This window comes from Rhipicephalus microplus, unplaced genomic scaffold (assembly GCF_043290135.1).
Source record: "Rhipicephalus microplus isolate Deutch F79 unplaced genomic scaffold, USDA_Rmic scaffold_13, whole genome shotgun sequence".
Classification (NCBI taxonomy): domain Eukaryota; kingdom Metazoa; phylum Arthropoda; class Arachnida; order Ixodida; family Ixodidae; genus Rhipicephalus; species Rhipicephalus microplus.
Window position 1 is genome coordinate 19,925,185 of NW_027464586.1, and position 12,507 is coordinate 19,937,691.

Below are 12,507 nucleotides of genomic sequence, written 5' to 3' on the forward strand. Positions count from 1 at the left end.
ATTTAAGCTGTCAATAAAAAAAAAGAAGTTCACTTTCAGGCTACTGAGTGGTGTGTGCACATAATATAAAATAAACAATCAAATCTAAACTATCAACTTTTCAGCCCGCGTCGATCTCTTGTGCCCCTCTATAATGTCCCCTTCATCAAAATGCAAGAAGGCATGCTAGCCAATACTTGAGGTACGCGGCACACAATATTACCTTGGGGGTTTTCATATGTAAAACTATAATATGATTTCGAAGGATACCGTAGTGGAGAGCCTCGACAGCCTATATCTCAATAGACGAGTCATTTTGTTTTTAAGAAAATCTACCATTCGGGACAGCAGAAAAGCACTGTCACCAGCTGGCGCACGCAAATAGCTACGAGTGTTTAGAAACAGAGCTGTCTAAGTGTTAGAGTGTGATCTAGTCTACGGTTGGAAAGCAGCCAACTGTTTTTTGAAATTCAAAAGTACATCTCTGCAAGGAGATTATAAACTTGAGCGTGATCGGTGCATAAGCTATCGTCGTTGAGTTCACAGTACATGGCGCGTTAGTTGCCGCAACTCGTTATCGACTGTGTGCAAAAGCTTCACTGGCAATACGTTGGTGTTTACACAAGTTGACACTCCCTGGCCGGAACGTTGTTCCACGAACTTGTAGCGAGTTGGGAACATCTGCACCGGCGAGTACATTCTGCCTTGTCCCTTAAAATGTTCACGAAATATCCAAGACAAAATGGTTATGAAGCACGCAATACAATACTCTAAGAAAACCGAAACGTCACCATTTAAACACATCCACCGCGATGCGTTAAAGAACATCACATAGTCAAAATTTTCGGAGCCTTGCACGATGGCGTACCTCAAAGTGTTATCCTGGCCTTGGTGAGCAAAACAACACATCATTGAACATATTTACAAGAAATTAGTAAAATAAAATTGATCAATCTGGGAAATGCTAGATTTCAGAGTAGAGCGAATGACTGAAAAATCCAGCTGAAGGATAGAAAAAAAAATATATTAAAGCACGAGCTGTAATTATAACTTACCAGAGTGGCGTTCACTTGGTTGGAATCACTGTTGGGGTAGGGAGTGTAAACAGCTAAAGCCACACAGTTGGCGAAAATTGTTAACAGAATTAGATATTCAAAGGGCCTGCAAGAGGAAAGAGAGAAAGGCGCAGTCAAGGATAAATACAGGGACACAGCACTACTCGGAGCATGGCAATCATTGTATAAAAAATTTGCATTCTAAGGTACAGTGTGGCCAATCCCCCGGGTATGAGTCGAGGTCTTCTAGGCGACAAGGCAAGAATCCTGGCCAAACATAGAAATCATACCATGGCATGGCATCATCGTGGCTTAAGAGGAAATCAGCTTCTGACTGGAGTGTTAATCCTTGATTACTATAATGTCATTAGTTTCGGCCCTATGAGTTTCGTTGTGTAATCAAAGCAGTGCAGAAGTTGAACACTCTTCAATTCTGCTTCTAAATTTCAGCACTGATAGTAAAGAACAAGTCTCAGATTTTAAAGCGATTTACTAAATTTGGTCACACCGGCTCACAGAAACTTGCCAGTACTTGCTGCGCTGAATATCCGACTCGTTTAGAACAGAGACAAAGTCATCTTTTTCGGTAGCAAATTGTTTAGGTCACAGTAGTTGTCATTAGCTTTATCAAGATGCTCCTTATCGAAACAGACGAAAAGGAAGCATGTTGTTCAGAAGGATCATTTTATTCAAGACTCTAAACGTTTTTCAACATTAAGCCCACGTTAACAGATACTAAAAAAAAACCGGGTCGGAAAGTAAGTTTCAATTCTGAATTAATCCGTGACATACCAAATTAATCGGGTTTGGAAAAACCAGCTGTCTGGTCGGCTCCCAAAATCAAGTTGTAGCTATTAGTGTCTACTTTGTTGTTTATTCTTTTTTCTCACTATCTAAATCTTTGGTTTCTTTCTTTTTTTAACATACTGTCTTCACTATACAACCCCCCCCCTTTTTTTTTCGTAGTAAGCAATAATGCAGTTATCGTCCATATGAGACTATATGTTCTCTTGGCCGATCCCTCAAAGTGAGTATGATTCATGGATTAGAGGATACAAACAAACAAACAAACAAACAAACAGAAGGATCGGTGAAAGTGGGCCGGCTGATAGAAGAGAAGGAGCCGTATCGGTGGTCCTAAAGCATTTCCATGCGTTTTCCACCAGCTAGGTTTTAAAAGCAGCCGTGGACGCGATGGTCTTACAGCGGCTGCGCGCATGTCAGTTGGCTTCTTTTGTGAGCGAGGTCGGGGAGGGACACCAGTAGGGCGCTTGGACGTAGATACGATTTAGAACCTGTGAGATTTTGCAAAATGTGAAAAAACGCAGGGGCCTGAATGAGCGCAAACCCCATGATGCTCTTTTGGTGGTCCGAAGGTTTCATCACCGGTGAAGATGTGGGGCTTGCCACACAAATGCGTTCAGAAGAGGACACAACGAAGTGCAGGCTAAATGCACTGCCCTCAAACTGCTGGCAGCCACACTCACTGTTTTTTTCGGGATTTGATAGCGGCAAATAATTATAGCCAGAAAATTGAACAGACACAGAGTAGAACCATGACGCGCGATCGTCCACGTCTTGCTGTTGTTCTTCGCGGTGTGTGTTTTATTTTCGTGCTAGATTTGTTTGGAACTATATGGATTCCCAGAAAAGGCGAGTGGGTTAGAGGGAGACAGAAAGTTCAGTGGTGAGATGAGATTAAGAAGTTTGTGGGTATGACAGCAGCAAGCACTGGACGGAGTCGACTGGTGGAACTTGGGAGAGGCCTTTGTCCTGCAGTGGACGTAGTCAGACTGATGATGATGATGGTGGTAAACCAACTAGACCAACAATATATATTTCTGAAGGATGTACAAGGAACGCAGCTGCTACTCAGGCCACGCTAGAGGGGTGACGTGTGCCCCTCCATGAGAGAACATTTACTTCGCTTAGAGCCAGTGATGTTGCAGATGTGCCTTTATTTCTTCTACTCGAAGTTTTCTTAGTACTTCGATTCTTCAGTTGAAGCCAACATCTAGCTCCAGTGCCTTTGTAGGATCAGCGCACGCTAATTTGACCACGCTGCAAATATATTAGTAGGGGTCGGATAGTCTGCACAATAGCAAACAGTTTTGTGTGGACTACCACGTGACAAGCAATATCAGTGCACCTCACACACACTAGACTTGCAAGCTACGAACGCATCTCCATACGGACACCACCACGTAAGAATCAAGCATTAGTCCTAATGAGATGACTACAATACAATATGGACCCCATGATGCCCAGGCATGGACAAGCGTTGATAGTTTGCCCAGACCAACGGACCGATTTTTCAGTTGGCTCAGATATTATAGTGTTTGCCGCCTGCATCACGATATTAGTGTCTTTCAGTCTCCGTAAAATAGGCCCATCGAAGGTATAATTTCGGTTATATGTCTTCCGTCTGCATCACTGAACCAAGTACTTCTTATCTTCGCATGCTTAGTTCATACGGACCATCATTATCGATAAGCAGTCCCAATAAAACGTCTCTTTATTCGGCACTATCTGCATATAACGGCGATTTATGACTTGGCTTTTTCGTGCCAAACGACTGTAGTAATGAAAAATAGGCACATTAAGCACATCAGTGGTGTACTTTTATAAAGTTTTCGTTCGATGTAGTGACCTGGTACGATTTTCTGACACATTTATAGCATTAAGAAATACTTTATAACGACCGAGTAATTATTCTAAAAACACGTGGATAAACTGCAGGAGGCAAGTTGGGCCCTCCTCTGGTGCACTGAAACACCTTAAGCCCGATTTCCACTGCATCCAGTGTTCGCCGTACACCAGAATAAAACAATTTTTGTGGCTGTAAATGCTGGAGATCAACTGCTCGGATGCTATTAAGCTACACATCGACAACAGACGGTGTCCCGAGAGAGACAAAAGGATACTTCCACTCGACCACGCTGATGCAGAGCTTCCGCAATGGGTTGGCCAGTCCGAGGCAGAAGAGTGCCCGCAGGGGCCTCTCGACTAGCTTGGGGCCCTTGCGTGGGGCCCTCCGGCGCTCGCGTGACGAGGTGCCGCCAGAGGCGCCCCCTGCCGTGCCGCCGGCCGAGGCAGCGGCGGCCGCCCCGCCGCTGTGCTGGCTGCTCAGCGTGTTCATGGCGTCGGCGGCGCCAAGCGCCGTGTGCCACGCGCTGGACAGGGGACGGCCCGCACTGCCGCTGCTCCCGCCACCAGGGCCCGAGCCTGAAAAATACAGACAAGCACATCCTCAGTCCAAACACACATTTTATACTCTAAGTTGCTTACATGCGAGCGGTGTCACCGATTTCAGAGGTAGCGAAGCACCCCGCTCGTTGCAGTTAACTCGGCCAGAAACTCAACTCGAAGAACTCATCCGCTTTACGAGGCCATGAGCTAATATTTGTTCTGATGACTTCTCATTATTCTTTCACCTTTTAACCTTCTGTGATTTCATATGAGAGCCAGCCATCATATGATTATCACAAGGCTATAATAAACTTGTTGAGGATGCTCGCCATTTGTAGTCCACATGTCTCGTCCACGTTTACTCTGGGCAACAGTCGCAAACTAGCCGAATTAATAGCTTTCTGGAATATGTCACTCGCAAACATGATTGCGTTCTGGCCAGCTGTTGAGCGCGCATGCGCAATAAGGGTGCTTACGCACACAAGATCTGCCATAAGCTGCTTCGCGTCTAAAAGAACGCCATACTTTGTGGAAGTCAACATCGTTACAAGACAAGGATTTCAAGTTTATCAACTAACTGTGAGCACGCTTCTGTCATGTGAGACCACTTGTATACTGTCAACGTCTTTTCTCACTGTGCTTCTTCCTCTTTGCGCTCCAAGTTTACTTTTTAATCTAACCTGTGGTTATAGTGACAACGTAGGTTGTCAGTGCTTCTCGCTTTATGCCCGACGTGCTCGCTGTCTTAGGTATGCATCATATTTTACTAAATGCCTGCAATGTTTTCTCACGCGCTCTCTCAGTATCATAATCTAACATTTTACTTGTCGACAGTGGCGATGGATGTTCATTCCCAACGCATCTGCGAATTTTAGACCACTGACGCACCTCAAAGGCAACAGAATTGTTTAACGCCCTGAGGAGTACTGGTGCCAGAACTGCCACACCTCAAAGGCAACGGGGTTACTTTATGCCGTAAGGAGTACTGGTGCCAGAACAAGAAATGTCTAATGGCGAATTTCATTGGGAAAGTAGGAGCGCTCAAGAACACTTTTGAGTGCTCTCTTGAGAGCCGGCGTGTTGCAGTGGTCGAACAGGTGCAGGAGCACTGTCATCAATTGGTAGAGCGAAAGTGCTTTTGCTGCACCGAGAGCAGCCAGGAGCAGTTTGCAGTGCTCTCGTCTGAAAAGCGGAATAGGCTCAGTACGACGAGTCACGTGGTCATTGAACGTCACAGCCTCCAAATTTTTCTTCAGCCGGTGAGCGCGGCGGCAATGGTAGCAACCATGTGTAGTTTGACACCGGGGTTTTGTACGGATGGCTACGATAAGAGCTCGACGTTTGCCAAATGAGTCATTTAACAATCATACTAGGTATTAGAATAATGAAGAATATGTGGCTGACCGATTTCACGCGTATTTTGCTGCTCTCCCGCAAAGAATATGCCGGGGCTTGGAATGTTTCAAATGTTGCAAATACGCGATAGAAACAGGATGTCGCTATCACGTTCAACTCCGAAGGGCGAAGCTTGAGGATTCTCGAATTTTCAACTATTGTATTGAATCTGAATAACGGACGCTCTGCTGGTAATGAAGAAGACGATGATGATCGGTGGCTGCAGTAGTAGATGCTGAAAGTTTAGGGCAAATTCACCTTAAAATCGGCCAATCCCCTTCTTTGGGTACGAGCCATTTCTACAGGGAAACAACAACAACAACAACACGCCGCTCGCCATCAGCCAGACCTGCCTGATAAAGCACATTTTGCCAAGCTGCGTCTGAACCTTTCTCGACGTACAACACCTCTATTTTAAGTGGTGGAGGAGCCGGGCTTCCCATCAACCTGGAACTTCGAAATCGGACGCTACCCTCACCATTCACCATGACTGCTCTTGGCCCTTCTCAAGCTGCCTTACCAACGACAGTCTACTGTACTGGCGTACCTCGGCAACGCGACCCACCAATTTTTCGCGGCAACGACGAACAAGACGTCAAGGACAGGCTCGTCGAGTACGAAATCATAAGCGCTTCCAACAAGTGAAACGCCTGCGACCAGCTCACAAACGTGCGCTTTTACCTCGCTGATGTGGCCAGCCTCTAGTTCAAGAACCACAAAGGCGAAATCACCAACTGGTCCGCCTTCATGACCACCATCGCCGCAGTCTTCGGTCGTCCCGCCGTGCGCCGGCTTCGTGCGGAACAGCGTCTCCGTAGTCGAGTCCAGCGCAGGGACGAGACCTTTACAAGTTACATTGAAGATGTTTTGTCTCTTTGCAAGCGCGCCGATGAATCTCTAACCGAACGCGCCAAAATCAAGCACATCATCAGAGGAGTTCACGACGATACCTTCCAGATGCTCGTCGCTAGGAATCCACAGACCGTCACCGATGCTGTTCAGCTCTGTCAGGAGTACGACGAGTTGCGTAAGCAGCGTGTCTCGACGCCCAGGACCGCTGAAGATACGGCTGAAGTTTCCGCCCTCATGCACGACGTCGCTGCTGATCACACCGTCTTACTGCCACACATCAAACAATTCATTCGTGAAGGAGTTGCGCGTCAGCTTTCTCTTGTGGCCAAAGCATCCGCGCCAGTGACCTCGTTAGACCCACGTCTACGCCAAGTCATTGAGACACAGGTCACGCAGGCACTGCCTCCATCGCCATCTGTCCCTACGCCGCTGACCTACGCTGCCGTCGTTGCTAGACCCCCAGCCCCACATGTCTCTGGCGCATACCGGGGCACCGGGTTCTCCTACCCTACGACGCTGCCTACATACACGGCAACCCAACCCGTTTCGCCCCCTGCACCTTCTGTAGTTAACCCATGGCGCACCTTGGATAATCAACCCATCTGTTTCGCATGCGGTTTCGTGGGAAATATAGCACGCTACTGTCGCCGTCGCAACTTCCAGCCTCCAGACCATCGGAATTCTGCAAATTACCAGGCTGCCCAGAACTCCCAGCGACCATCTTCTCCTATCACCGACTCATTGTCCCCACGACGCCCTGTCGATTCTCGCTGGTCATTACCACCCCGTAGCCGATCTGTCTCCCCGATGCTTCGGCAAATGAGCCCCGCTCGAGAGGAAAACTGACAGCCGCAGTTCCGGAGGCAAGAAATGCGTCGTCGTCGAACTTTCTAAGACCTCGTTTTTGTCCGACTAACGAAATTGATATGCTAGTAGAAGGTGTTGCTGTACATGCACTTGTTGACACAGGCGCCGTCGTTTCTGTAATTAGTGAAAAACTGTGTCGCGATTTGAGAAAAGTTACAACGCCGCTTACGAATCTTGCTCTGCGTACAGCCACCTCCCATTTCATCGCACCGACAGCTCAGTGCACAGCATGCCTTCTTATTCAAGATGTTCGGTAGGCCATCAATTTTGTTGTTCTCCCACTTCATCTTACGACGTCATACTAGGATGGGATTTCCTTTCTACCCATCAGGCCCTCGTCGACTGCGCTCGTGCTGAACTCACGTTGACGAATCCGTGCCTTGATATCGACCACCACAGTCCTTCGAAAGTGTTTGCCGCAGCTGACGTCCGCATCGCGCCGTTGTCCGCCGTCCTAGTGCCTGTGTTTTCCCCTGCTGCGACTAACTCGACGCTCCTGTTCCAACCAACTATAGCTAGTGTGCAACACCAAACCATCGTCCTCCCGTTTGCCGGCATCAACTTTTTCAATGGTTCTGCGGTACTTTATGCGTGTAACGTTTCTGCTTGTCCGTACATCCTGCTACGCGGCGAGTGTCTGGAAAGCCTCGAGACCTTAAATTGTATTTTCGAAGACCCGATCTATCCAGACAAGCCATTCTTACCGACTTGTGCCATTACACCCGCAACTGACGCTAATGAACCTATGGATGTAACCGCAAGTCCGTTGATTGCGACCTCACGCCTGGGCAGCAGGAACAGCTGATCAAGCTCCTACAGCGTTTTCGAGCCTCGTTTGACCACAATCAGCCTTCCTTAGGTCGACCGTCATTTGTTGTTCACCTTATACATACCGGTCAAGAGGCGCCATTATGGCACCGTCCATATCGTGTGTCAACTACCGAACGCCATGCCATCAATGAACAGGTTGACGACATGCTGACACGTGGCATAATCGAACCGTCAAGCAGTCCCTGGGCCTCTCCAGTTGTGTTGCTGAAGAAGAAGGACGGATCCATCAGGTTTTGCGCGGACTACCGACGTCTCAACCGAATCACGCGCAAGGATGTCTATCCGCTGCCACGCATTGACGAAGCCTTTTACTGCCTACAGGGAGCCGAATTTTTCTCTTCTTTAGATCTGCGCTCTGGATACTGGCAGGTACTCATGTCAGAGGCCGATCGCGAAAAAACAGCTTTTATCACGCCCGATGGGCTTTACGAATTCACAGTCATGCCCTTCGGCCTCTGCAACGCGCCAGCTACTTTCAAGCGTATGATGGACTGTATCCTTCGAGGCCTCAAATGCAACGTTTGTCTTTGTTATTTGGATGACATTGTCGTCTTTTCAACTGATTTCGTAACCCATTGAACCCGCCTCGAGAAAGTCCTCGCGTGTGTTTCTGCCGCGGGGCTGCAACTGAATCTGAAGAAGTGCCATTTCGCCGCTCGAAAGCTTACGATCCTTGGCCACGTGATTTCAAAAGACGGCATACTTCCTGACCCTGCCAAACTTACAGCCGTTTCAGCGTTTCCCAAACCGACCACCATGAAAGAGCTCCGAAGCTTCATAAGCCTTTGCTCTTACTTCCGGCGCTTCGTACGCAATTTCACGACGATCATCGCTCCTTTGACCAAGCTCCTCACCGGCCCTAGAGACCTTTCGGCCTGGTCTGCCACCTGTGACGATTCTTTCAATGAACTGCGCTGCCTCCTCACGTCACCGCCTATTCTGCGACACTGCGACCCATCGGCACCGACAGAGATCCACACCGACGCTAGTGGTGTCGGGCTAGGCGCTATTCTTGCACAGAAGAAAGACGGCCTCCAAGACTACGTGGTTGCCTACGCAAGCCGAACTCTTAGCAAAGCCGAAATCAACTATTCCGTCACTGAAAAGGAATGCCTCGCCATCATTTGGGTGATAGAGAAATTTCGACCTTACGTGTACTGTCGCCCTTTTGACGTCGTGACTGACCACCACGCCCTCTGCTGGTTGTTGTCATTGAAGGATCCAAGCGGTCGCCTCACCCTATGGGCATTACGCCTCCAAGAATATAATATTCGCGTGGTGTATTGCTCCGGCCGGAAACATTCGGACGCAGACGCCCTATCCCGTTCGCCCTTACCCCCTGACCCGGACTGCTGCGAAAGTCTAACCTGTGATGCCACTGCCGTCACCATCGCCGACATGCCATCTGAGCAACGCAAGGACCCTTCGGTTGCTTCGATTCTTCGATTCGGCGGACGCTTCGGCGGTTGCTTCGATTCGGCGGACGGCTTCCCCCCTTCTCGCACGTTGCGTCGGCAAGTCGAGCACCTCGCCACTCGCGACGACGTGCTGTACCGACGCAACTACGCACCCGGTGGACGTCAGTGGCTACTCGTGATTCCACGTCATCTGCGATCTGAAATTTGTTCCACGTTTCATGACGACCCCCAATGTGGCCACGCAGGTTTTCTGAAGGCTTATTCTCGCATACGTCTCCGATATTACTGGCGTGGCATGTACCGTTTTATATGACAATACGTTCGGGCCTGCTCGACGTGCCAGAGACAAAAAACTCCCCCTTATCACGCCAGCGGTACCTTGCTACCCTTACCATGCCCATCCCGACTATTCGACCACGTCGGCATCGATATCTATGGTCCCCTTCCCAACACTTCTGACGGTAACCACTGGATCATAGTTGCCGTCGACCATCTCACGCGGTATGCCGAAACTTCGTCCCTTTCCTCGTCTACAGCAAAAGACGTTGGGACTTTCGTTCTTCACAACATCGTATTACGTCATGGAGCACCTCGGGAGTTACTGAGCGATCGTGGTCGCGTATTCTTGTGAGACGTCATGACAGCATTGCTGCGTGAGTGCCACGTCGTTCACCGCACTACAAGCACCTATCATCCCCAGACCAATGGAATGACAGAGCGCTTCAACCGCACCCTTGGTGACATGCTCTCTATATATATCTCGTCAGACCACTCCAATTGGGACCAAGTGCTCCCGTTTATCACGTTCGCCAATAATACCGACATTCAAAGCACTACTGGGTTCTCTCCTTTTTTCCTCCTTTGCGGACGCGAACCTTCTTGCACTATGGACACCATTCTTTCGTACAAACCTGACTCCTCAGAGTCCACGACTTTGTCTCAAGCCGCTACATACGCTGAATAATGCCGCCAACTGGCAAGATCATTCAACACTCAAGACCAAGGATGCCAAAAGCACTACCATGACGCATCAAATAACGCTACTTCCTACGATACAGGTTGACTCATCTGGCTGCATGTCCCTTCTGCTACACCTGGTCTTTCCACCAAGTTGGTCTCCAAGTATCACGGCCCATATCGTGTGCTACAAAAAACGTCACCAGTGAATTACCTCATTGAGCCACTGGAACCATCCTCTGACCAACGTCGTCGTGGCCAGGAAATTTTCCACGTTTCGAGACTTAAGCCCTGCTACAACCCTCCCGTGTTTACTTGTCCATAGGTCGCCAGGATGGCTCCTTATTTCGCGGGGAGTAATTGTAATGAATCTAAATAACGGACGCTCTGCTGGTAATGAAGAAGACAATGATGATCGGTGGCTGCAGTAGTAGCTCGCGCACGCCGCTCGCCATTTGCCAGACCTGCCTGGTAAAGCACATTTTGCCAAGCTGCATCTGAACCTTTCTCAACGTACAACACCTTTATTTTACTATATATAGTCAGTGAATTGTGAGACAGGGAAAAACTTTCATCATGAGTGAGAACCTGTTTTATTACAAGCCTTATGAGAAAATTGATTTCATTCGCGCATCTATACAGTGAGCTTTGCTACTATTATCCGCAAGACTACATGAGCAACAATGGAAAAAAGTCGTCTTTTTAAGGCTGTAAGTTGTGCTCTCTCATTAAGTTGAGTATATATTAGGCGCAAATTTTCTGTTGTAAACAAAAAGCCCATCAAGTAAAGTAAAACTACTACTACCTAGGAAAGTAAAACTACTACTTAAAGTTAAAAAAAAATTCTTGGTTGGTCTGCTTCATCCTTATGTAAGATGGAAAGGCATGAAATAGCGCAACAGAAGGCAGACGACGTGCAGACACGGCACTGACTAATTTTTTTTTCTTTTTGGCCCGAACACAAGGCCTTTTACGACACGTCTTCGAACAAAAAAAGGGGGGAAGCAAGGGGGTCATTGCAAGAATATTTTTATCACAATGACAGGTGTAAAGGAGGTTCTCGAATGAAGTGAACACGAAAAGATGGCTGCAGCGTTCGAAACAATAAATCTTGAGCATGCTTGTGGTACAGACCGCAAATGTCACTCGGCTAATAAATAAATTGCAATAACAAGAGAGAAGCAAAATAAAACCGAAGTCAGGGCGCCGCGCAAGGGCTAAAATGAGTAGCTGCGTGGTCAACGAGAAGATATAGTGCGAATGCCCAACGTCCAGGTGACGCACACACATGTTCCTCTGGGAGGAGTGACTAAATCTCTGAGCCTCTGAATGGCTCTGAAATTGAGCGAACAATGTGACCGCCGTGTCTGCGTAAGGCCGTGTTCCTCTACAAAAGCGGGGAGCCTTTAGAGCCTAGTGTCCTCACAGTGTATTGCCTTTCTTTAGCGTAAATGTCCTCTAATATGATTGTGGTCAAGTTTAGTTCTCGTAGACAACTTAGCTTGTTAATCTGTAAATGCTGCTGGAAATATTATGCCAGAAGCAAACAACGAGTCTCATTGCAGCCAGAATACGACAACCTGCTCGTTTCAGCTTGTACGCAAGGCTCCGTGAAAGAACAGTGGCAAGTTCGGAGCTAAATGACGAGAACTTGACATTTCTGCAAACATAAACAAGTGAACGAGTCTGAACAACTTAAGGGTCGCGAAATATAGGATTGCCAAATAATTTAGAACGTCATCATTGCACACAAGCGAATCTCTGAAAACCATCCCTATTGCAAAACGCAGCGCCACAGGGTACCAGCGTTCAGCGCCATACCTTATTATCGGCCTAGTATCGCGCTGCACACTGATATGCTGGAGCGGCATGTAACTGGGAGGTGCTGGGTACTGTGCGCAAAGCGGCTTCACAGGGTTAAGGGGGTATGGTATAGTGTAAACGGTGTATGTCAGCTTTAGTGT

The 12,507-nt window shown here is 48.1% G+C and overlaps 1 protein-coding gene across 1 annotated transcript in view; it reads right to left on the reverse strand.

Annotated features, from left to right (window-relative positions):
- The window catches only part of LOC119162950 (muscle calcium channel subunit alpha-1-like), a 1,445,695-nt gene that overhangs the window by 1,013,140 nt on the left and 420,048 nt on the right, over window positions 1–12,507 (reverse strand). Inside the window, exons 3-4 of the mRNA XM_075882643.1 lie at window positions 3,959–4,259; window positions 1,035–1,140 (exon numbers count right to left, since the gene is read on the reverse strand). Coding sequence (XP_075738758.1) covers window positions 1,035–1,140; window positions 3,959–4,259 — 407 coding nt within the window. The remainder of the gene's footprint in view (window positions 1–1,034; window positions 1,141–3,958; window positions 4,260–12,507) is intronic.